Source organism: Parastagonospora nodorum (assembly GCF_000146915.1).
Source record: "Parastagonospora nodorum SN15 chromosome Unknown scaffold_36, whole genome shotgun sequence".
NCBI lineage: Eukaryota > Fungi > Ascomycota > Dothideomycetes > Pleosporales > Phaeosphaeriaceae > Parastagonospora > Parastagonospora nodorum.
Genome location: NW_001884584.1, coordinates 302,726 through 327,456, shown reverse-complemented (window position 1 = coordinate 327,456; position 24,731 = coordinate 302,726). Strand labels below are relative to the sequence as shown.

The 24,731-nt window shown below is 49.2% G+C and overlaps 9 protein-coding genes across 9 annotated transcripts; 4 read left to right on the top strand and 5 right to left on the bottom strand.

The window, feature by feature from the left end:
• Nucleotides 1-3,029: 3,029 nt before the first annotated feature.
• Nucleotides 3,030-3,859, bottom strand: SNOG_15274 (hypothetical protein; the record flags this gene model as incomplete). Its single annotated transcript, XM_001805378.1, has 3 exons — nucleotides 3,030-3,337; nucleotides 3,399-3,756; nucleotides 3,809-3,859. 3 exons carry the CDS (start codon nucleotides 3,857-3,859, stop codon nucleotides 3,030-3,032), a joined length of 717 nt encoding a protein of 238 aa, XP_001805430.1.
• A 1,125-nt stretch (nucleotides 3,860-4,984) lies between these two features.
• Nucleotides 4,985-6,071, top strand: SNOG_15273 (hypothetical protein; the record flags this gene model as incomplete). The annotated part of the gene is made up of 4 exons (XM_001805377.1): nucleotides 4,985-5,052; nucleotides 5,103-5,339; nucleotides 5,387-5,477; nucleotides 5,529-6,071. 4 exons carry the CDS (start codon nucleotides 4,985-4,987, stop codon nucleotides 6,069-6,071), a joined length of 939 nt encoding a protein of 312 aa, XP_001805429.1.
• A 696-nt stretch (nucleotides 6,072-6,767) lies between these two features.
• Nucleotides 6,768-7,604, top strand: SNOG_15272 (hypothetical protein; the record flags this gene model as incomplete). The annotated part of the gene is made up of 1 exon (XM_001805376.1): nucleotides 6,768-7,604. The coding sequence occupies one exon, from the start codon at nucleotides 6,768-6,770 to the stop codon at nucleotides 7,602-7,604; it is 837 nt and encodes a 278-aa protein (XP_001805428.1).
• Nucleotides 7,605-7,933: 329 nt separating this feature from the next.
• Nucleotides 7,934-9,226, bottom strand: SNOG_15271 (hypothetical protein; the record flags this gene model as incomplete). Its single annotated transcript, XM_001805375.1, has 3 exons — nucleotides 7,934-8,111; nucleotides 8,172-8,214; nucleotides 8,284-9,226. 3 exons carry the CDS (start codon nucleotides 9,224-9,226, stop codon nucleotides 7,934-7,936), a joined length of 1,164 nt encoding a protein of 387 aa, XP_001805427.1.
• A 1,030-nt stretch (nucleotides 9,227-10,256) lies between these two features.
• SNOG_15270 (hypothetical protein) lies at nucleotides 10,257-11,299 on the bottom strand (the record flags this gene model as incomplete). Its single annotated transcript, XM_001805374.1, has 4 exons — nucleotides 10,257-10,452; nucleotides 10,502-10,555; nucleotides 10,610-10,967; nucleotides 11,032-11,299. Coding segments are annotated over 4 exons (681 nt in total). The 3' UTR covers nucleotides 10,257-10,451.
• A 2,055-nt stretch (nucleotides 11,300-13,354) lies between these two features.
• On the top strand, nucleotides 13,355-14,772 carry SNOG_15269 (hypothetical protein). Its single transcript, XM_001805373.1, has one exon. The coding sequence runs from the start codon at nucleotides 13,517-13,519 to the stop codon at nucleotides 14,558-14,560; it is 1,044 nt and encodes a 347-aa protein (XP_001805425.1). The 5' UTR covers nucleotides 13,355-13,516; the 3' UTR covers nucleotides 14,561-14,772.
• Nucleotides 14,773-15,250: 478 nt separating this feature from the next.
• Nucleotides 15,251-19,133, top strand: SNOG_15267 (hypothetical protein; the record flags this gene model as incomplete). Its single annotated transcript, XM_001805372.1, has 4 exons — nucleotides 15,251-15,398; nucleotides 15,749-15,913; nucleotides 16,567-17,127; nucleotides 17,197-19,133. The coding sequence occupies 4 exons, from the start codon at nucleotides 15,251-15,253 to the stop codon at nucleotides 19,131-19,133; spliced, it is 2,811 nt and encodes a 936-aa protein (XP_001805424.1).
• Nucleotides 19,134-20,886: 1,753 nt separating this feature from the next.
• SNOG_15265 (hypothetical protein) lies at nucleotides 20,887-22,565 on the bottom strand (the record flags this gene model as incomplete). The annotated part of the gene is made up of 5 exons (XM_001805371.1): nucleotides 20,887-21,188; nucleotides 21,286-21,334; nucleotides 21,371-21,505; nucleotides 21,821-22,382; nucleotides 22,441-22,565. The coding sequence occupies 5 exons, from the start codon at nucleotides 22,563-22,565 to the stop codon at nucleotides 20,887-20,889; spliced, it is 1,173 nt and encodes a 390-aa protein (XP_001805423.1).
• A 1,191-nt stretch (nucleotides 22,566-23,756) lies between these two features.
• SNOG_20174 (hypothetical protein) lies at nucleotides 23,757-24,656 on the bottom strand (the record flags this gene model as incomplete). Its single annotated transcript, XM_001805370.1, has 2 exons — nucleotides 23,757-23,834; nucleotides 23,868-24,656. The coding sequence occupies 2 exons, from the start codon at nucleotides 24,654-24,656 to the stop codon at nucleotides 23,757-23,759; spliced, it is 867 nt and encodes a 288-aa protein (XP_001805422.1).
• Between the last annotated feature and the right edge of the window lie 75 nt (nucleotides 24,657-24,731).

Sequence of the window (24,731 nt, the reverse complement as noted above, 5' to 3'; positions counted from 1 at the left end):
TAAGCTCTCTTAAAGATAGTATAGATAGTATAATAAGACTAACGTAGTTTATAAGCAAGCTATCTAACCTAAGCAAGCTGTCTATCTAATAGAGTTAAGATAATTATAATATATCTATTATAACACTACTACTACTATATGCAATTTGCAGGTAATAGAAATATTATTTAGACGCGTTGCTATTAGATGCATCTATAATTTTAACTTTGCAGGTATAAGCATTATAGCTAGTCTTCTTATAACATCTGCAATAACGCTATATATATACTCTCTTTATACTCTCTCTACTCTTCTTTTAGCTACTACTCTCTCTTTTAGCTATTAGATTAGCTATCTTACCTACTATAAGGCTCTCTGCTGCCTAAATATACTTCTTCTTTTAACTTCTAACCTCTATTACTATCTCTACTATCTTTTAAAGCTCTGCTATCTTCTGCCTTACTAAGATTACTTTATAACTTATTAATGCAGCTCTCTTATTAAGCTATATAATAGCTCTAAGAAGTAGAGAGACTAGAGAGTCTCTATATAGTTATATACGCTTATAAACTAAGATTAATTAAGCCTTTAGTTTAAGAAAGTTACTTAGTATTTTTAATTCTTATAAGGTATTCTCTAGCTTAGGCAGTATTAGCGTATAAAGGACTATATTAAGCTTTAATAGCATAGCTTCTAAGTTATATAGAACTAAACTAGCACTTCTAAAGCTTATATAGATATTCTTCTTTATAATTAACTTCTTAAAAGCTGCTTTAAAGGCTAGTAGAAAAGCTTTCTTCTTAATCTGCTTAGAGCTATACTATGCTAAGCTATTAATCTTATTACTATATACCTGCTTTAAAGGTAAAAAGTAATCTATATTAAGTAGCTATAATAGGTGCAATAAGTAAGCAGGTATATAGAGAATAATAATCTTCTCTTCTTTATAGTATTTATTAAATTTATATAAGCTATAGCTCTTATAGCTATCTATAATTAGCAGCCTATATATACTTACCTTTTAGTCCTTTATATAGGTATTAAAGTGCTTTAACTAAAGTAATACTAAGCTTATTTAACGTCTAGCTATTAGAACTAACCTTAATTACTTAATTCTAGAGTAAATTATAGAACTAGAAAGTTATAAGAACCTTACTAGAGAAGATAAGAAAGAGTAGAATAGCTTATTCTTTAGCATTAACTTCTTATATATTAGTAACCTAACTATAGTTTTCTAGCTGCAGACTCTTTATACTACGCTTCTTAGAGCCTATAAAGACTATCTAGCTATAGATAACCTCTATTATAAAGCTTATCTTATTAAAGTTATATATATCTTTATCTATAATGCTATACTTTGCCTTTATATTAGTAACTAGCTTAAACTAAGGCGTTATAATGCGTAGATCTTTATTAAGAGCTTACTAATAATTATATAGATAACTTCTTTAAAGCTTAATCTTAGGCGTATACGTCTTAAAGTTATTTACTTAGTACTTACTAATAGGCTTTCTACTGCGCTTAGTAAGTAGATTATTAGCTATATCTTGCACTATAGCCTTTATAGTAGATATACCTTATATATTAAAGCTTAAGTATACGTTAGATAAGAGCCTCCTTCTTTAGCTTAGTTAGCTTTTTTAAATTAAGCTTATAATTGCGTTAAGAGAAGGCTCCTTAGCGTTAGTCTCTAAGAGTGCTTTAAGGCACGCTAAAGGCTATAATAACGCATCTTTTACTCTTATTATAATCTTTAATTATAGCTTAGATAGCAAGCTATAAAGTCTCTTTAGTATAGATTAATTACACGTTGCGTTAGAATAGCATAGTAGTGCAGAGTAGTTATTAGGCTATTATAGTTAGAATAGATAGCTCGCTTAGGTTAGACAGCTCGCTTGTGAACTACGTTAGATATAATATATATATATATATAAGAAAGTAGTAGAAGTAGACTCTAAATAATATTATACTTTGCTTTATACTATATAGAGCTAAAATAAGCTATTTTACGCTAGAATAAGATAGTTTTAGTAGAGGCTTAGCAAAAGTAGCTTGCTAACCTATATAGCTTACTAATCTATAAGGTATGTTATATACTTTAGTTATAAGAATATATTATCTAGTTAATTTTACACTTTATACTTTAATATCTAGTTTTCTATATATAATATATCTAGAAAATATAATTCTAGTTCTAATATTATATATTATATAATTATCAGCCTAGGTAGGTAGAGCAATTTAACTAGTTTTATCAAATTAACGTTAAGTTAACGTTAAAAAAAAGAGACCAGAGCGACTTTATTGAATCGTCGTATCTGTCGAATCGACAGCAAATCGTGGCGATACTACCAAAATACCAAAAAACAGTTTTCCTGACGTATGCTACGCTTATGCAGAGTGCAGTTGTAATAGAGAGTCGTTCGGAAGATAAAGGCGCAGCCGCTCTGCTAAGCGACTGAACTAAAACTTACCTTATGAATAGTAGCTAGAGAGCAAGAAGCTAAGCAGCTAAGAGATACAGTAAAATTATCTTAGCCTAATAGCATTCTATATGACCAGCGCTCTTGAGGGACATCTGCAAACTTGATACTAGTAGGATGTTTTCTTCGAGCCGGTAGAATCCTTCTGATATACAAGTCTCCTACATTGACTTTCTCGTAGCTCTTCGTTCGTTCTCCTTGTGCATCATCGTCTCGACAACAATTGAGTACTTCTAGTTCTGCATCCGCATCTGGGGTTAGAAAGAAGGGCAGGGAATAGCGTTCCTGTCCGGTCTTGTTCGTTACACGAATGAACCGTAGCCGGAAATCTCCCGTTCGTCTGCTTCTCTAGGTATTGTCCTACGTTGCACACAAGCGTGCCGGGTTTTGGTGGCGCGTCAACCCAGACACCATCCTGGTTCAGAACCTCGAGAGCGGGAATGGAATCTTGGAGGACTAGTGTAAGCCCTAGAATACCGCTGTTAGCAGCTCTAAGGATAATCGAATACTGCGGATGTTTAGGGCATACATGAAAAATCAGCGTGCGCTCCTAGGCCCACATTCTCTTCATGTTTCCCTGTAGGTGTGGGAGGATAGTGTAACCGGACGCATCCCTGTAATGGGGAACTGGAACTTTTCATCGAAAGCATGTTCATCGAGATCAAATGCGATGGCCAGGATCCCCACGAGCTTCATGGCCAGTGGTAAAACTTGCTTATAGTACTTGTACAAGCCCTCACGCCACCATGGCGTATCTTGAGGCCAAATGTTCTGCGGCCTGGTAACGTATTCTGGAGGCTGTCGGCCAGTTTTGGCTGTGTATGCTTGCTCGGGCTCTAAATAGCAGTCGCCCATGGTGAAGGCTTCTTTGATATCTTATTGGTATAAGTTAAGGCTTGTAGTCCGAGGGCAGCATGGTTGAAGAGCTTCACTTACCACCTCGTGTCCGTGGATCAAGCCGAGTTTCAAGCATAGGCTCGTAGCCTCGAATAGCAGGGTTTTTGTGCACATGCGCGCTCATCTTCACCTCAAGATCAAGCGCAAAAAAGCGCTTGAGCAGAGCGAAAACTTCATCAACACTTTCCTGTGGAATCGTATGGTTTTCGATATAAAAGAACCCACAACTCTCACATGCACTGCGAATGTCTGCAGCAATGGTTTTCCTATCGGCCAAGGAACCGTCGATGTTGCTCACATCAATTATGGGAATGGACGTGAAGCCCCTGGGTGTCTCGGCTACTTTACGATATGTGGCATCCGATCCGGAATGGAAGTAAACGTACTTGATAGCTTTCTAGGTAGCCTGTAAGATGCAAATATGAGTAAATCAAGCGTTGATGACTAACCTCTTCGACGGATGTGGGCGCGAATTCCGCCGCTGATACTGGAATTGACATTTTTCATGAAGAGCGTACGAATGGCATTCACTCCTGGTATTTGAGCGATCACCGCATTGCCCGTGCTCAAATCGTCAATGAGCATTGTTAGTAGTGTACAACCCATCGGACGAACTTATCCGATGTGCGCCAAGGCGGTAACGTGTCGCCGACATTGCATTGAGAATAACACCATTGATTGGGCTTGCACAATCTATGTTGGGTCCACCACAGCTGCGGTGCCATCTAGTTGTTCGATCAATACTTCTCTACAGGGTCACTCACCGCGATACGATTAATAATCCTTGTAACGTAGTATCGATAGTGAAAGAGCTAGGCATCCTACAGCAATCAGAAGTGGAGAGTCTAACCCTGGCGGCATGCGATAAGCTCAACTGTGTCTGGTGAATACTCGACCTACAAGATTGCATGAATCTGCCCGTAGACTGCCTGATCGGCCTCGAATCATTTCGTGCCTCAAAGTGCTCATCAAATGGCTCTCACACTATCATATCATGTTAAGAACTTGTTCGCTTCCTCCTATGGCAAGAATCGCCCAGCGTTCTTTATTTGGCACCCGAAAGGAACACCTTCCACCGAAAAGAAGTGTGTATGAAAGTCTCAGCGACATATTGTGTACTGATGCATGGTGCACAGACTCCTTCAGAAAATAGACTTCTTCATCCTCACATATGGCTGTCTGGCATTTTTCACAAAGTGGCTAGACCAAGCCAACCTTAGCAACGCTTATGTGAGCGGAATGCGCGAGGACTTGGGCATGATGGGGACTGAGTACAATCTTGCAGTGACATGTTTTCAAGTTGGTAAGATGTGTCCTCATGGACACCGGCGAGGTATTGCTCACGTCTTTGAGGTCAAATTCTTGGGCCGATCCCAGCCAACCTGCTCTTAACCTGGGTTCCTCCCCGGATACTTCTTCCGGGTCTAGAGCTTCTCTGGGGTATCCTCACAATTGGAACAACCTTTGTTACCAGCACTCACCAGCTCTATCCCATTCGATTCCTTATTGGGTTCTTGGAAGGAAGTTGCTTCGTAGGCGTGCAGTATGTCCTGGGCTCTTGGTATAAAAGGACAGAAATAGGGAAAAGGACTGCAATCTTTGCATGCGCGGCATACGTAGGGACCATGTTCTCGGGTTATATGCAGTCCGCCATGATAGCGGGCATGAACGGGAAAAGTGGATTGGCCGCCTGGTAGGTTCTACCCAAACGGTATTGAGGCGCCCGACTGACATAGAATGGAGGCGTTGGGTGTTCATTTTCGACGGTATAATCACCATTGTCATCGCTGCATATGGTTTTGTATTCTTTCCGGATACCCCGAACCAGACGAAAGCATTTTACTTGTCAGCAGAGGAGAAGACGAGATGCGTAGCGAGATTGGTCGAGGATGGAAGAAAGGAGGAAACAAGACTGAGCATAGATCTGTTCAAGCGCACGATGTTGACGTGGCAGCTTTATGTTCTGACGATCCTGTGGTGGTGAGTTAGCCTTGGACTACCCAGCGAAGTGTGCTGAATCGACCTAGTTTTTGGAATACGACCGTCGGCAAAGTCGCAAATACGGTGGCGCAGCTCTTTCTCAAGAACGATCCGGATCATGACTGGTCTCTCTACGAGGTGGCGTTTTCTCTACCCGTGGCATGATCGCCAGCGCTGAATTTTTGCCAGGTCAACAACATCCCTACGTCCATCAATGGCTTCAACATCGTCATGGTACTGCTTCTAAATACCTACATTGATAGTACGGGCTGTCGGATGAATGCCGTAGTGCTGAACCTAGCTATTCTCGCCTTCGGTACGGCCTGTCTCGTCGCCTGGGACATTCCTCTCGGCCTGAAGCTTGCTTCATACATGTTCGCTGGATTAGACGGACCCTTGTCGCCAATATTCTATGCTTGGGCAAACATTCTGACATCTGGAGACGCACAAGTCCGAGCATTGACGTTGGCCGTTATGAATAGCTGTGGGGCTGCACTGACCACTGTGTTCCAGCAGTTTTTGTATCCAGTATCAGATGCACCGAGATTTAACAAGGGGTTCAAGGCGAGCTTAGGATTTCTGGTCGGCATGTGTGTCTGGGTTGTTGTGGTGAGAGTCTTCGAAATGCGAGAACTGGCAGGTAAGCAAGGTGAGTTGGAAAGGTCCGGCAGCGATGTAGACGTCGAACAAGGAGCGACGATGGTGGGCGTCGTTGCTGGCGGTAAAGCGTGAGTCAAGTGAGCAGAAGCACTCGTGTTCGCCACAGCGCTCGAGACGCGTCGGCGGACTGCTCTACTATCGAGTAGCTTGGGATGTCGGGAATGTCGGGAATGTCGAGGGAGCTGGTAGCGGACAGGCTGTGAATGCGGGTGCTTCGGCTCCAGTTTCCATCGCCAGGTGCGGCAACAATTCGGTGGGTGCCCGGTTTAAACTCGACCTGATTAAGAGAGAGAGCTACCGCTATCTTATCTATAAGCCTGCACAGACTTGCCAGCTGATCAATGTATCGCGAAGAGCTAAACCAGCCTTGAAGTTAGACAGCTTAATTGAATTGCCCTTGCATGGTGCTCATGATCGTGAGGCACAGCACGCGCGAATCATTGCAGCACAGGCGATAAGAATGCAGCGTCTTCGAACATCATGGTTGACGTATGAGTGTAGCTACACGCACTCACTAGGCAGCTTTAGTCAGCAACAGTGTGGCACCACTTGACAGTTGTCAGCCATGTTGGTTTTCCAAGCATGTCATGAACATTTCGGAATCCGGGTCATGGTCGCTTCCCGGTAAGGCTGTGTGACTTGTCATCTTCCGTCAATGTCAGCTCCATCATTTCTTGTCCGCCCGCTTCTGTGTCCTTTGGCTCCTTGACATTCTCCGTACCCTCGCGGTTCCCTGCATAAGACTCACAGCCTCGTGCATTCTTCGCGATGCCGTCAATGCCTTCCGACACGCCTGACACGAAGCACCTACCGCGGATCCTTTGTTTGCACGGCGGTGGTGTTAACGCTGCAATCTTCGAGGTGCAGTCGCGATCCCTCGTTCGCCATCTGCATCATTCATTCCGTCTCGTGTGGGCAGACGGCCCGTTTCTCTGCGACCCCCATCCGGACATAATCGGCGTTTACGGCTCCTACTCGCCGTTCCGTCGCTGGTTACGATGGCTGCCCGAACATGCTGAGATCGATGCCGAGAGCTGCATCGACGAGATGGGCTATGCGCTGAGAACAGCCATTGAGGATGATGACCGAGATGGGGGCACAGGCGAGTGGGTTGGTCTGATGGGCTTCAGCCAGGGTGCAAAGGTGTCTGCAAGTCTCCTACTCGAGCAGCAAGCGAGGGAAGAAGAAGCCAGAGCGCGACAGCGACCAATAGAGCCTGGCCTGATACGAGTGCCCGGAATCAATTGGCGGTTTGGCATCCTGCTCGCTGGTCGAGCGCCGCCCAGCAACCTGAACCCGACCATTATGCAGAGCCAGGCATTGGTCGATGCCGGAAGCATTTCAGAGGGCTTCCAATTCTGTAAGGAAGTCGACGACAGAGCAATACTGCGCAAGCCGACGCTGCATGTGCACGGAACTGCCGACCCGGGGCTTCACCTGCACCAAAAACTTCTGCACGACTATTGTGAGGACGGTACCACAACGCTGGTCGAATGGGAAGGTGCACATCGCATTGCCATTAAGACAAAAGATGTCGACCGAATAGTCGGTGCTGTATATGATCTCGCCGAACGCGCAGGTGTGGCTGTGTTGCGAACTGTATGACCATGAGAAGAAAATTTGCGTCTCGTTCATCGTTCGACAGAAGCAGCACACTTTGTTCGCGGAGCCGGACTTTCACTTTCAACACGATACCGTCTGCTACTGAATCAACCTATATCCGAATAATATCAAGACTGGTCTGAATGCTTACCACGGCCCTATATCAACGGATTACAAGCAGACACAGCTGATATTCAACCCAGTTGAAGTGTTATAATCGCGTACTGCTCAAGGCTGGTGTATGACTTTGCGGAAGTGGCCGCTTCAAACGCATCGTGTTTAAATGTCGTCACCCGGAGTAAGCCTAGATGATGCATCCAGAATTCTACAATTCAAGACTGTTCCTGCCTCTCTTCTCTGATCCTCTTCTTCTCTTCCAGATTTTGTCTCCATTTCATGCCGTCTCTCATGACAAGCAGCACAACTGCTATTAACGCCACGTATACCAAGGCAAGGAAGGTGAATGCCCACCCAGGGTTCATCGCGTTGCACATAGGGACGATCGCCGCGCTTGTCAAGTTTTAGTGTATGTTTTTTTTTTACCATAGCCGCACGTAGTAGTGTACTTACCTTCCACCTGCCGACATGAGACAACGGGCAAAGTTGATTGCAGCTGTTGCTGCAGCCGGCTGATCACGATGAAGATCAATCAGCAACCCATTCGTTATATTAAATGCCGTACTAATGCCGAATCCGATCACAAAGAGAGATATTTCGGGGCCGGCAATATGCGTCTGGAACTTGACTGTCCATCCGAACGCGATGAGACCAAGAATACCAATGACATGACCTGGAATAACAATCTGCATCCTTACGCGCTCGATGGGAAAGTAAGTCAGATCTTGCTGTTTTCCTTTCTCAATTGTCATGCCTATGGCCTTTGCATGCCGTCTAAAATTCCAATCCACAACATGGCCCATTGTCAGCGACGAAAGCAGCGAACCCATGCCATTGGCGATGTAGCAAAGACCAAGATTGAGCTCGTTGAGATGGTATGCGTTACCATAGAGAGCGGGAATCGCACTGACAGTGACCATCATGCCTGTGAAGAAGAAGCCATTGTATAGCAAGATGATGCCAGACTCTTTCTCTGCAATAATCTTGAAGGTTGCAAAGGGATTTGGAAACGCAACCTTGCGTTTCTGCGGCTTGAGGCCTCCTCCTGTAGCATCAGGCCCTTGCATTCGATGCTGCCACCAGCCCAAGACGGACTGATTGACGCCCCTGGCGGGAATCGAGCCGTTACCCACGACGTTCCGGCAAGTCTCCGGGAAGAGGAATATAAACAACACTAGCAGTACGCCTGAAAAGACGGCGAGGAAGTAAAATATCGCTCGCCATCCAAGGTACTGCGCCAGGATCCCGCCGATTGTGGGGCCAAACGCAGGGCCAAAAAGAATACCGGCTCCAGCATATCCCATGTATTTGCCTCTTTCAGCGGACGTGGCAATGTCCGCAACGACTGCGTAAGTCAACGCAATTGCAGCAGTTCCACCGATCGCCTGCAACATCCGCAAAATCAGTAAAGCAACGTAGTTTGTCTGCAACGCAAGACCAATGTTGCCAAGAATGAAGATAACGAAGCATACAATGAAGGACAGGCGACGGCCATTGTTGTCCGACATCGTTCCGATGAACGCTGGAGCAATGGCTTGCGCAATCTATTCAGCAAACTTTAGACTTCTGCATCTGCTTCTAGTCTGAATAGGTGGGGACGCACCATGTATGTAGTTATTGAGAGATTCAATTGTGTGGGCGAGATATTGAGCACTTCGGTCAAGACATTGAGTGCCGGAAAAAATGTCGTTGCTCCAAATGGGGATATCAAAGCCGAGATTGACACCAAAAAGAGGATCCATATCTTGGCTCCTTTACCCCATATCGTGTATGGTGGCTCGGATATTTGCCTTTGTAATCTTCCATGTTGCGGTCCATTCTTCTCAGCGTCCTGGTCATTCGAAAGGTCCGCGGACGCAGGGGCACCATTGATAGATGTATGCGATTCCAATTTTACGACAACCATGCTTTGGTTTTCTGCGAATCGGGGCGACTTGAGCAAAGTACAGAATGTTTGTGATGTAGATACAAGATTAGAGATTCAGAGTCGCAAACTGACCGACAACAAGTAAGTCTGGGATCCCAGAGCCTTTTAGATACTCTGCCGCCCGTTCAACTAATGAGCTAACGCCGGTAGGTGGAGCAATGCACACTACCTTTCCTCGCCCAACAGCTCGAGAGCTGCCAGGTGTGGACTCGGTGATGACGATTGCGCATTGTGGCAACGTCGCATCGATCGAAACGTGCAATTTGATTCTGTCAGGACGCCCTATCTAAAAGGGAACCACATTCCCAACGACACGATATGGAGCCCAAATTGTCCGCCGAAGAATGGGTAGGTATTCAAAAGGCAGGGGGGTGGTGGCGCTGCTCCGAGGCCGGAAATACACACGCGGTCGTGACATCAATTATTTCCGCGCACGCCCGAGATGCCGATAATTACTCAACACTTCATGAGGGATATGCACCTCCGTCACTCACAATATGGCTTTTTTCGTAGAAAATGTGGCAAGTACGAAAAAGACACTGTCAACGTTGTTGTGTATAGTAAATGCTCTTGAAATCTGAATACGTTGACACAAGTCACAGGTCATGAGCTTAGGGTAATGAATTCATTCGGAGTCTAAGATGAACAAGAAAGCGAGAGGCAGAAGTGAAGGACAATGAACCAAAGGCCAAGCACTACCGTCGTAGTGCAAACAAGATGGCTGTGTGCCTAGCTATGTAAAGCTGATCGGGAATGACCGAGTCGCGATCTCAGCGCTCCCTAACACGTGTCGGCATATTTGTGCTCCTGATATGCGTCGGTGGTGGGCTCTCCTGTGGGAGAACAGTGCACTCACTACTGGGTTTGCACATAGATTTCAGAGTTGCCACTGCTCTGGTAGCCCTCGGTGCTGTCTATTGTTAGTAATACGTTACCAACGGAGTGAATTGGTGGCTGGTCTTACGCAACAATCTGATAGTAATGAGTTCCCAAATTTAAACCGTAACGAGCCCAGGCGTTGAAATGGTTTTGCATGTTCACGCTACCTCCAACACGCTTGGCGGTACGTACAGACCAGTACTGCTGGAAGGTCCTAGTGCCATCGATGGAAGGTTGATTGGTACGGGTGGAAACAGAGACATCGTAGGTGCCGCCATCGGTCTGGAAGCTACCCTTACGCTGAGAACCGCTGCTGGGGTTGTAGGTACCGTAGGATTCGATCACATAGTACTCGACAAGAGGGTTGCGAGTCCAGCCGTATACAGCAAGGTAGCCGTTACCCGAGGGGTTGAAAGAGCCACCGTAGTTGATGGTGCTTCGATATTGTCAGCATGCGGGAGAGGATAGGAGAAAGTGTGTCAAACCGCCCGGTTCCAGGATTCCAACCTTTGCCACCAACAAAGTTGCCAGTGTTGCGCCAGACTACAGAGTACTTGCTGCCCTCGCCCATCGTGTATACTGCAGAACCACCACCATCGGACCACCAAGAGTAGAAATAGCCATTGTTGTAGCCCTCACTGTTCGCAGTGTTCTGGCGCCTCTCAAGGGCCGCAGTGGCGTTGCCATCGTCGCGCTCAGAAAGGAAGTCGAAGGGGGCAGCCAGAATGCCAGTGGCAGCCGTCATGGCGAGGAGGATGGACTTGAATGAGACCATTGTGAAGTAGAATGTGCTGGTTCTTGCTGGAGCTGTTGACCGTCCCCCATTGAGGGGACGTGAGCTTTATACCAGACACTTCGGCTTAGTTAAGCCTGATGTGTAGGAAGAAATCTCCAGGTGTAAATGTCTCAAACCATCTCGCCAGCACAATTAATTTGGAGATGCCAACTTGTGCAGAAGCTAGACAAGGGAGATCAGCATGAGCCCTAGGTCACACAAGAACTCCAGAGCACACATGACTGACATGAGATACCTACCCTAGCACGTCCTCATAGGATACAAGCCCGCCGGGTGTCGGCCAGACAGTCTTGGCCCTATCCACCTGCACTGATAAGGGCCTGTCTGGTAAACTGGAGGGACCAGTTTTGCCGTGGCAGAATCGGGCAGAATTTTAGCGCAAACGGAGCTTCCAGATTGCTGACTGACATATGAAATAGCTTCTTTAAAACAGAGGCTCCAGTTCGTAGACGCGCTTAAAGGGGTAACCTTTAAGCCTAATTTGTAAAGAATTAGCGCAGCTAAAACAGAGCTCTTACTGCCTCTCTACTTGTCATAGTAGTTTTTTAGGAGCAGGCTCACGTGAACGCTATACCTCTTTCAAAGCAAAACGGCCGGCGAAACTGGCGTACCAGACAGGCCCTAAGTAGCTAATTTTGGCCCATGTCCGATGCGTGAACCAAACCGTGTCCATTTTGGGAACTATGGGCGGAAATGAAAGCACGTGATTGCGTGTGTGACTGTCGAAACCCACCGGGTGATGTACTACTGCCCAGAGCGCCAAGTTGTGCTCGCCCGGTTTCCACCCTTGGGTCCTGTCTCCTCAAAGCTTGTTTTGATTAAATGTCCTTTAACAACCGAGGTGGTGGCATCGATTTCTTCTAGAAACCCGGAAGAGGTAAAATGCTCCATCCCTGTCAGTGAGTACACGGACATGAAGGGCTTCATACTTTTGCACCGGAAGAATCTTTCTTAGGCCCTGCTACCGTGTCCCAAAGCAGAGTTATATTGTAAAAGGGCTTCATACGATAGGAGTGGCCCGGCCCAAGTGGTGGCTGGCATACTCACGTCACAATTCGCAAACGCCGCCATAAGCATATGCGCACCTCAGCATTTCGAGCACGTACGGCGTTCTTGTGAATTGGTGGCGAGGCAGCGTCGTGTGGACGATCCGAGACAGAGCAGCCGGACGCGTAAAATGGAAGAATGGATCTCTGCCGCGGGTTGAAACCGAGTGGCCACATGAAGCGCGATTGATGGATCATGTTGCGGGGTGCATGTCACGAGTCGATGCGAGCCGTTGAGACCTAGCGAAGAAGTACGTGGGGTGGCAGTTGATGAATTGCCGGAACTATTCCGAGAAAGCCCGAGGAGTCTTGCGGTTGGATTATTGGCGGCTCAGTGTGCTTGTACATAGTACATCAATGCTGGAGGTAAGGGCGAACGATGGCAGTATCGATGACTGTCATATCTCCACATTTGCTTTTACTTCTTCTTTTTCCACGTGCAGTTCGCTTTGCGTCCCAAGTTGACGCCCCGGCTCTTTCTGATGAGCAGTAGGGAACGTTCCCTCTTCCATGGCCAGGCATATTCACGCCGGAACAGGCTGTGACGGGCTTGCGGTGCAAAATCGCGGACACAGTGTAGCAAAATCTCACAGCTCGAGGCCGAAACGTCTGTTCGCACGCTGGTCCAATCCAACAGGTCGTGTGGGCAGAAGTTGGTGTTGGAGTGACGTGCACCTTCCTAATTCGATAGTGCAGGGAAGCCGCGACGCATAGCTTCGGAATGACATTTCCCACTCTGCTCCGCGCGCCCTTCGGGACGACGACAGCCCTGAGGCACCACAATGCCGTCAACACAGTTGTTTCCGCTTGTACGCCTCTGCAGTACGTCGCGTGACCGACCTGCTATTCAATTGACCTCACCACTTCCCAGTAACACGACCGCGCGTGCATAAACACGCTTTCGTTGCCTTGTCCACCCCGCGCTCACGCTCACGCTCACGCTCACGCTCACGCTCACGCTCATTTCGCATATCGACCAAGCACCTTGCCATGTCGGAATTTGCAGCGTATACAGCCAAGGGTACTAAGAGCGCGTCCGCACATGGCCCAACTACCAACGGCAGCAGCAATAGCATAACATGGGGTGCTGAAGATAACCCTGCCGCCCCTTGACTTCCGTTCCGATGTTCACACTACGCCCACAGCTTCGATGCTGCGAGCTATCCAGCAATGCACACTGCTAGACGATGTGACCATGGAGGACCCCACCACTTTGTCCCTGGAGCGCTTCATTGCCGACCTAGCAGGCAAAGAAGACGCCCTGCTTGTACTGTCTGGTACGATGGGCAACCAGGTTGCGCTGCGCACGCATCTGACTGCCCCTCCGCAAGCTGTTCTATGTGACCGACGTGGACACATCATAAATTACGAGGCTGGCGGCGTGGCGAGTCTCAGTCAGGCCATGCTGCAGCCCATCGACGCCAAGAACGGTACATACATCACACTGGAAGAGGTGCAGAAGTACGCCGTTATCTCTGACGACGTTCATGCCTGCCCTACACGCGTTATTTCGTTAGAGAACACGCTCAACGGTGCCATCATGCCTCTCTCCGAGGTGCGTCGCATATCTGCCTGGGCGCGGGAGAGCGGCATCATCATGCACTTGGACGGAGCTCGTCTATGGGAGGCGGTTGCCGCTGGTGCCGGCACCCTCAAAGAGTTCTGCGCCGAATTCGACAGCATAAGTCTGTGTTTCAGCAAAGGGCTCGGAGCGCCAATCGGCAGTATTATTGTAGGCACAAAGGCTTTCATCAAACGCAGCCGCTGGATTCGAAAGTCCATCGGCGGCGGCTTGCGACAAGCAGGTGTCGTTGCAGCACCTGCACGTGTCGCGGTCGAGGAGACCTTTTTGGGTGGTAAGCTCACGCAGTCACACGAAAATGCGAAGAAGATTCAGAAGATCTGGACCGACTTGGGAGGCAAGCTACAATACCCTGTTGATACGAACATGGTATGGCTCGATCTCGAGGCCCACGGCATTGACATTGATCACTTCATTGAGCTTTCGGAACAGTACGGTGTCAAGGTACGTGGTGGCAGATTTGTCGTACACTACCAAGTTGGCGAAGAAGCAATTGAGAGGCTGCGCAAAATATTTACAGACATCCTTCATGGCACAGAATCACCAGGCAAGTCGCAACATGCTGAGCATGACCCTGAACTGTTGAAGCTCAAGGGAAAGGGGATTGAGTAGGAAGGCGCGACATGAGCTTTAATGAAAGCCGTGATTGACTATCAGACGATACGAAGCAAGTCGGGCTTGATATGAATAACGCTAAGTAATTGTCCGTAGTTCCGAGCACTCGGAATTGTCGGTACATAAGCTTTACCAAGACGCACTAAATTACGTTATATGATCCATGGATCCAATGTAGTCGTCTACAATGAAATAAACTCACCCCAAACAGCGTCATTGAAGCAGGACGGTGATGGTGAGGTGAGACAGGTACACAGCTGCAGATTGCCACCTCCTCTGCATAAAGGTCTTCTGGTATCATATCCATGCATCAGTCTTTGTGCCATTAGTGTAGGGTGTCCGCGACAGTGCAGCGGTACGGAGTGCGCATCGTGAAGGAAGGCGAGACGCCGAACGAGCGGAAATGCGAAGACAACTGGAGGCGAGGGAATGCGCCCGCACAACAGAATTGGCCCTCATCCATAAATGCTGAAAGTGGGACAAGGACGAGACACGAACTAAGGGACGACGCTGAGGTCTGCGGTCGCTGCGACCCGAGCAACGCTACACGAAAATAGTTGGGTCCTCGAGACGGACGAGCCGCATCCGGATACACAAAAGGAGAAAGGCTCCTTTGGCGAGATTCTCAATGAGCTGCTGGTTGATGCTGGGGAAGCTCATAGTCCCAAACTTGCCATTGAAACAGCAATGCAGTACATTGTCGAGCCTAAAGGGGGTCAGATACCGAAGAAGGATGAAATCACAGAAGACATACATGCCATTCTGATCACAGGAAGCGAGTGGGATGCACATGGCGACGACGAGTGGATTCATGCACTCATGGACTTGATCAAACGTGCGTCTTCCAAAATCCCCGATCTGACAAATTGCCTAATAGGCAAGTAGACCTATGGATCCACCGACCGGATATTCGATTCACTGGAATTTGCTTCGGTCACCAAATTCTATGTCGAGTGCTAGGGTCGACGGTGGCACCAGAAGCCAACGGGGAATGGGAATTGTCCCACTCACCTATCATCCTGTCCAACATTGGCCGCCAGCTCTTTGACCTGCCCGAAGAAACAGATCGTATCCATTTGCATCAGATGCACCTCGACCATGTGGTGAATGCACCATCAGTGAGTTCAACAGATTTGCTACCAGAAGGTACTCAAGTACATACCTGGGGCACGAGCGAGCATACAGGCGTGCAGGGTGTGTACATACAAAAGAGGCTATTCACGACACAGGGACACATGGAATTCAACGAGGCTATGGTGAAGAGGCAACTGGAGATGCGAGTGAAGTCGGGCACTCTTTCAGAAAAGGATGCGGACGAGGCGAGTGAACGGGCGGACTGGATGCACGACGGCAAGATAGTTGCGAAGGCTGTCATACGATTCTTCCATGGGGATGATGACAAAGTACAGTAGACGCCAACAGTTGCAGCAATGATTTGTGCGCGCTCTTATCAAATTTCACTTACTATTAGAGAGCAACAGTCATTTCATACGTAAGCTCAGGGAGACCTAGTACCTGACTAGTACGCGATAGAGCACTAAAACAGCCCTGAAGTTGTATGGCTTAACTTGGTCGCGCTTTAACAGTGCTTACGGTTTTCAAACAGCGTACGATAACTAGCGCAGCACCTAGTGATGCATATACAGGACGCATGGCCTCGTACAGCTACCAGCGCTCATAATTTGAATACATGCATCATGTGAAACACTCATTCACAGCCTGCCATTCATGAAAACTGCAATTTCTGCTCCGATAAAGAACACGTGATAGCGCGATGCCTTGGCGCGATCCATTTGGTCCCAACTCGTCTGACCTTTCAACGCCCCACACGTAATTACCCCATCGCCCCCCGTTACGTTCTGAACAGCTTCTCCCGATGTTCAGAAACCCTAGAGAAAACCATTGCCTACCCGAATCGTCGCATGTAGCGCCTTCAACCGGTCGTGCTCCTTCGCCACCTCGCTCCTCGACGAAAGCCGCGAACATGGCAGCGACGAATAAAGGCGCATCGAAAGTCACCCCTAAAGCGATTACCACGGCCGCGTCCGGGAAGAAGCCGGCAGGTCAGACCACACTGGTCGGATCCGACTGGGCGAAAAGATTGCCTGCCAACCACACGAAGAACAAGTCGAAGCCTGCGGGCACACCCAATGGTAACATCTTGGCCTTCTTTAAAAAGGCCGAGGATATCAACAACAGGATTTTTCTCCAAGAGCGAGGTGCGAACCCTACGATCGTGCTGGACGAGGTGGAGGAGGATGTCGGCTGGAGCGACGAAAGTGCCAATGGCGTCATGACTCCAGAGGCGCGCGAAGATCGCTATAACGAGAACGGCGGCAGCAACAAGAAGAGAAGAATAAGCGAGAGCTCAGCAGGACTCACAGAGCAAGGTCCCTTGTCTGCTTGTTCTCCACCGCCGCCAGCGGACATGGAAAGCGCCACATTACAAAGTCTCGCGCCTGCCGCTGTCAAGGATGCTCCGGGGCGGCGCAAGAAATCAGGCCCCTTTGTGGATGATTCGGAATCTGAAGACGAAAGAGTTGAACCATCTATCATCAAAAGAGGTACGATAAATTTGGAACCGACTGAGCAATCACCAATCTCTAAACTTTCGGAGGAGCCCATTCCTTTAGATGACACCGCACCAGCCATGGTCAAGCCTCCCCAGACCGTGAGATCCGAAGGCACTCCACGATTTGAGGGCGAGCTCTACGAAGATTTTGATGACTTGGAGGACGACGACCTGTTGGAGGGTGAAGAATACGATGAACGGCGATGGATGCGCGAACAACAGAAGTTGGAGATGCAAGAGGCGGGCTTCGAAGGCGATCCAGATGATTTTGGCGCCACAGACATGTTTCCGGGGGACGATGATACGCACATGGACAGGGAAAAGCCGGCGGACTCGGTCGTGCCGTTGTGTCCAATATGCAACGGCAGTCTCCCTGGTTTGACCGAACAAGAAGTCTCGGTACATGTCAACGCTTGCCTGGACGGAAATCCACTCCCTTTACCACACGCAAAAACCTCGCCTGAGGCTACAACCACACCTACAAGCAACGCAAAAGCGTTTAAGCGCCCCATCAGGCCAGCGAAATCGGGACAATCGAATCCCTTTCAGCTTGGAGCTGCCAGCAGCACACCGACTTCGGCTTTCTCGAAGCTGATGGCAGGACACGCAGAAGACGCGGCATGGGCATCGGCAGCAGCCGAGAACAACGCGGCCCGTGGCAAACCCGCATACCAGCGCACATGTCCATTCTATAAAATTATGCCAGGTTTCTTCATCGCCGTCGATGCTTTTCGCTATGGAGCAGTAAAGGGCCAGAAAGCTTATTTCCTCAGCCATTTCCACAGCGATCATTACATTGGCCTTACATCCACTTGGTCACATGGACCCATATATTGCAGCAAGGTCACTGCAAACCTCGTCCGACAACAACTACGGGTCGATCCTAGTTGGGTAGTGGATTTGGACTTCGAGGCGAGGACAGAGGTGCCTGGAACGCAAGGCGTCTTCGTCACAATGATATCAGCGAACCATTGCCCCGGGAGCTCACTTTTCCTCTTTGAAAAAGAAACCAGTAATGGAAAACCTTCGAAATTGCAACGCGTCCTACATTGCGGAGACTTTCGTGCGTGTCAAGCACACATCGAGCATCCATTGCTTCGGCCAGATGTACTAGACGTCGTGAGTGGCAGGAACAAACAGCAAAAGCTAGATGTTTGTTATCTGGACACTACGTATCTGAATCCAAAATACGCTTTCCCACCGCAGCTGCAGGTTATTCAAGCGTGCGCGGACATGTGCGTAAGTCTGAATAAGGGTCGTGCAGACGACGCGGATGGCTGGGAGCAAATGAAGCGGGAGCGAGCTGGTCAGGGCATGGTCAAATTCGTACGCAAAGATTCCAACGCCGATAATCCAGAGCAGCCGAAAAGCCCTGAACGTGGCCGCCTTCTGGTCGTCGTTGGCACATACAGCATCGGCAAGGAGCGTATATGTGTTGGCATCGCCAAAGCCCTTGGGAGTAAGATTTTTGCTCCCGCTAACAAGCAGCGTATCTGCGCTGCACTTGAAGATCCAGAACTCAATGCTCTATTGACGAAGGATCCTCGGGCCGCGCAAGTCCATATGACACCGCTGTTCGAGATCCGCGCCGACACACTGGACGACTATATGCGGAACTATGCCGATACCTTCTCCCGATGCGTCGGCTTCCGACCTTCTGGCTGGAACTACCGCCCACCGAATAGTCGGTTCACAGAATCACCAGCAGTACAGACTGTGTTGCACTCACAGAACTGGAAGAGCGCTTTCTCCATGAAAGACCTCACTCCTCAACGTGGAAGCACTAGTCGCGCAAGTTGTTTTGGTGTGCCATACAGTGAACATAGTAGCTTTAGAGAGTTGACAATGTTCTGCTGTGCTCTGAGAATTGACCGAATTATTCCTACGGTAAACGTTGGAAGTGCGAAAAGTAGGGAAAAGATGAAAGCTTGGTGCGATCGCTGGGCGGTCGACAAGAAGAAGAATGGGCTGTTCAAGCTTGGTGATGACGGTTGGTGAGCACCGTGCGGCTTCATCCTATAACATAGAACTATAATTACGCATCACAGAGCTTGTAAACCTCCACTGGGCTCTCCATTCTAAGGCTCTTGCATGTGTTTTGTTGTGACATGCTCAGACTTCTAGTGATTCACATTTATAGTTGTGTCAGAGTCCAAATGGCGATCAGTCACAGGTTGCACTCTGAATAGCTTTGAAAGATGAAGACTCTGAAACCCCTCTGGTCAGCAGCCTAGCGGGGAACTGTTTTGTGTGTTGATAGACACCAGATCACCTTTGGTATGTGACCTTGGCTTCGTCAACATGTATAGCTTTACAATCTTGTGCAATACCCGATGCTAACAATTCTCGCTTAAGTGAACGCTTTCTCAAGTTGCATGATGAGTGAGATATATCTAATGCAGCAAGATTGCTACAATAATGTAAAGAAATAGAGAAAACTATCAGAGAAATTTGTTCATTACTGCAGAAAGTCTTTTACCTTTGACTAAGATATAGATAGGATAACTGGTTTCTCCGAAGTGAGTGAACCTTTGTGCTAGTCTGATCTTGGCTCAAGGTCACTTTGCTCACATTCCTTTCATGGCGTCTTTTACTACATGTCCACTATTCTGGCTGAAGGTTGGGCCAATCAAAGGGTCACAATATATGGGGTGCTTATGGACATTACTTGGCTTAATTATCCCATCCTGGTCGAAAGTACCGCGCAAATATTAGTAAACTACCGATGTACGACGGTGGTCTCCATGATCACTTTATATCCAAGCGTATTTATAGCGCTCGTAGGAAAGGTACCTGCATTTTGTCAAACTGAGATAGCAGGAAACCGTCTCATCCAGCATGCACTTGATCATCCCCATCGTTATTCTCATAGGAAGCGTCCACGCGCATTGTAAGTAGGTTTTTGCACAGCCTAGAACCATCTCCTTGATTTAGACCAATTCTCCAAGCTCATCGTCAATGGCGTTCCAGAGACTAAAGAATGGACAGCCATCCGTCAAACTAATAATTACCAAAGCAACCGGGTGTGACTTCAGTGACATCTCAGGACATGCGCTGCTTCCAGAACCGAGTAGGCACAGGCACTGCAACAGCGACGGCTGGCACGGAATGAGGCTTCGTCGTCGAGTCGCAAATTACGCATTTTGGTCCGATGCAGTTTTATATGGCGAAGGTACCAGAGACAGCAGACATCAACACTTGGAAGCCAAGCGGCAATATTTGGTTCAAAGCTGCAAGCACAAGTGCGCGAGGAAGGCCTCTGACGAGTGGGGTAGAGACGTGGCCGGCTTATGGTATTTCCAACTCTTATAGTCCATCTTTCGATTCGCGGTACATGCACTAAGGACGAACAAAGAAGACCAATGTGTCGTTCACCATTCCCAAAAATACGCCATCGGGCAAGTACTTTGTCCGCATCGAATCCATCGCGCTACACCAAGCGCAAAATGTCGGTGGCGCACAAGTCCAAGTTACAGGGGGAGAGACTGGGAAACCGGCACCGCTTGTTTCCTTTCCGGGCGTATACTCTGTCAATGACCCAGGTTTTCGATGGAGCAATTACCCCATAGCAACGAGCTATAATGCGCCGGGGCCGAAAGTGTGGGACGTAAATTGATAGAGAGACGTTATATCGATGCGAAGGTCGAGAGGGTGTTTGGCAATTCTACACCGAATGGCAATCCTTGCTGTAGTGCGAGTGTTTTTGTTGAGATATCATGGAGCGCTCCTAATCGTGTAAGATGGATTACTGTCACACCATATGTCGGTCATTCTTGAGCGCGATCTCACGTTCCCACTTGTTGAACATGAACGCGGTCTCGGAACCAATGGCGACAACGACGGTCGCAACCAAGGCAATGGCTGTACCCAGTCGAGCGAATCCGAGGGAGGTGAATGCTGCGAATCCAAGAATCATCGTCAGGTATGCGGTCCGGAAAAGAAGCAGTAACAGGTCGTCCGAACTAGGTCTCATAACCAATCGTGATGGAGATGGAGACTCTGAGAGAGCTCCATTTAGGCGCGAGGGCACTCGAACGTGAGCTGCGAGGCTAGCTAAGTCATGAATTTACAGTCGATGTTCTATGCAAACGACAAAATAGGCGCGGTGCATGCTGATCCGCCTTTCCTCAACAGTTGGAGGGTCACTCACCTGCACGTCGAGTCAGAGCCACGTGCAGGTTCGTATACGCGTCGTAAGCCTTTAGTGACGTGCTTATCAGCTCTGCAAATCATACCTCGTGTGTTGCATGAATTTGTCGATCCAAATGCACACAACCAGGCGCAGGTAACTCCTTTGAAGCACAACCCTTTCTTGTTGTCGGGCCCATGCGGTCAACTTTACTTGATCTTTTGACCGGACGCGTGTGTATCTTTAAGAACAAAGCAATGAGAGTCAATCACGTAAAAGTTGTATGATAGATAGCAGATGGTTGTCTTACAAGTCTATTTATTTCGTTCTACCTACGTCATCGCGCTGCCTAGCCTCGCAGGCGGAGCAATTATCCATGCTTCGATCATGACGTCCTGACACGAGATGGACGACCGACTAATACACACCACGAGACATTGACTATTAGAAGGCCAGAATCTGGGACATAGTGGGCACAAGTTGCGGCTGCATACGATGGCCTCACCAAGCGATCCACCCCGGTGCTATATCTCATTCCTCAGTCAAACGGACTCACGTATTCCAAACGCATGCTCCCCTCACAAACCAACTTCAAGTCCTTCTTCCCCTGCACAGCTGCGACTTTTTGCAACATGCACTCCTTCTCACCTGCAGTCAAGTGTACATCCCGCAAATCGACGATCAAGCACATCAACCCCTGAAGATGTGCGAACGTCTTGAGACAGTGCCGGCTCTCTATGGGCCCCTCGCGAAACTCGTAGAAGATGGTTTCAGGCTTACACTTCGCTGTCGTGATGGCGTTTGCTTGCTGTGGCAAAAGTCGCTGGGCAAGGCCCTTTTGACACAATTCCGGATCAGATATAAAGACCCAGGTGTTGGCGACGAAGGGCAACATGGCAGTTTCGATATAAATTTGGCGCGAGACAAGAGTGAGATTCAAAAAGGACCTTTGCCCGCCACTGGACAGACATGCCGCGGTGTGATAGGGGCGGATCTCAAAGTTCCGCATACGGTGGTTGAGTTGAATGTCGTGGCCACCTAGGACAAAGGTGAATATTAGAGTACGGACTTCGCCGGGAAGCTGTAGGAGAGGCGAGAGTTGTATGTTGCGATCGCTGCTGCGAAGGTGGTCAGACGCTTAATTGGCGCAATTGAGCCACGGGAAGTTGTACTTACACGACAATGCTGTCCGCAATCGGCAGCAATTGCGTCATGTCAAAGGTCTCGCGTGAGGTGTAGGGCGATGGCGTTGGACGACGTGGCGCGGCCGTCGACCACCCTGGGCGGCCAAGGATGAGCATTGTGTGATCGTCACGTTTTGATACGTGTAGGTTGAGCTGATCAGGGTATGCTTGAGTAGAGTAGGATGAGGGTCTGGTGGAGGAAAGGTGAAGGTCGTTCTACTGGGGTGAACTAGCTTGACCGTTCCCAGTTCCCGTTTGGTCGCACAACAGGCGCTACGGCCACTTTATCACCTCCGCTCAAGTCAACCCGCAGCAGGAGGTGAAACATAGGATAAAGTCTGCGTGCTTACTCGCTAGTATTGTTGTTTCCTCACACTAAGTCTGGAGGAATGTCACGTGTATTTGTTTGTCTCTTTCAAGATAAGGCATTGTCCCCACAACCAGTATTACCCTCCACTTTCCACGTCTGCTAGGTCGGCCTCTTTTCCATCGTGCCTCTCATCTCTTTGCTCTTCACCTCTTAAAAGATCTCGCCCATCGAATCTTTCTAGCAAGCCCACCTCCCAACCCTGGAAATTCCTCGCAGTGGGTGGTAGCACTTTCTGGCTCTCGTGGAGAGCTTTTCGGAGCTCCAAGAACAATTCTTCCGGAAACTCTACATCCTCGACACTCGTGCTCTCTGGCTCACCGGGCTTGAGTGGTTGCCATTTTTGCGGCTGATAGAATACCTTCATTGATCGCGTCGGATCGAGACGACCCGGTGATGGCATGGAGGATGAGAAGAGGAGGTCCGGTGTGAAGACCCATACAAGAAGAGACGGTGTTGATGGCACTGACGCTCTGTCTATGGTTGGTGTGGTGGGGTGTATGTGGAACTTGCGGAGGCCAGTGTTTTCTATGAGATAGAGTAGCCGAGCCGTTATCCATTTCTGGGTGCTATACATGGGCGACGACGTTTGTGGCCAGGAAGCAGAGTGTATGTCCACGTTCCATTTCCATAACCGCCATCCGTCAGAGGTGTCGTCTGGAGTGCCTAGAGTGGCATTGCACTGCTTGCAGACAATGAAGCCCTCTTGAGTATTTTCCTGATTCATATTCTACGCGAAGTCAGCATTGCTACTTGGCTTGATGACGTTACGATTCACGAAGCGGTCGTGTCATGTAGCCTGGACATATCCTGCCAATCCCAAGAGTCTGAGGGTAAAGAGGCAGTGAAACGCCTGGCCGCTGACCCGACACACCGGCGATCCGTCGACCTAGGGAAGAAGATGCGTCCGATGCCTCGAGTACGTGTATGAGCGTATTATTCTAGGGCGATTGTATCGACGATGATGCCATGGGGAAGGCCAGATCGCCTTCTTTGCACCCGTACGTGCTGTAGCGGCACTGTGATGTCGCAAAGGAAAAAGCATGCCTTACCTGTGCTCCTTGGCAGTCCTGGTCCTTGAGCAGGAAGCTGGTCAGGTCGACGAAGCCGAGATGGTGCGTGGCCTGGAGCCGGTTGCCCGCGGCGTAGCCCTTGCCATGAATGGCACTGTCGTGGGCATGGTGGTGTAGATGGTGCTCGTCGGGCTTGTGGCAATGCCAAAAGTCCATCATCTCGGCCCAGTTCTCGTTCGGCAGGTCTCTCCACTGGGTGATGCTATCGCACGGCACGACTGCTGCGCTGCAGCCCTTGCACCGGACCTCGAGGCCAGACTGCCTGTCGAGCGACGCGCCGTCCCAGGGCACGACGTTGGCCTTGCGGTCCTCGCTCTGCAGGGCGCCGAGCACGTCGCTGTCGTCGAGCTCCTCCAGCTGCAGGCGCAGGGTGATGTCCTTGCTGTTGGGCGCTGCCGGCAGCGTCATTTCCGCCTCGCCCCCGCCCTTGACCTCGAAGGGCATGCGGATGGAGGCGGTGCGGCCCTCGTGCGAGACGGTGATGCAGATGCCGTCCGAGGACAGCTTCGCCGTCGTCTCGCGGTTGTGGTGGGTGCGCAGCGAGGCGAAGAGGGTGATGGTGCGCACGTGCAGCAGCAGCTCGGCGTACATGGTGATGAGCGTCTCGTTGGGGGCCATGGGCTGCGCATTGTCCTCGTCGCTCTGCAGCAGATTCGGGGCGGCAATGTCGGGGTCGTCTGGGGGCTTGGGGTTCATCAGGATCTTGATCGTCTCAGGGTCGAGCCCGAGGGCTGCGTACGCCGACTCGGGCAGTATGGGGCGCGACATACTGCATGAGGACGCGCCATGTTGGCGGGGCGAGGGCGAGGGCGAGGGTGCGAGGTGCGTGGGGTTAGTGAGCCC

Bases quoted from the DNA above. Each gene is read 5' to 3' on its own strand.
- SNOG_15269 (XM_001805373.1), top strand. From the start codon at position 13,517: ATGCTGCGAGCTATCCAGCAATGCACACTGCTAGACGATGTGACCATG.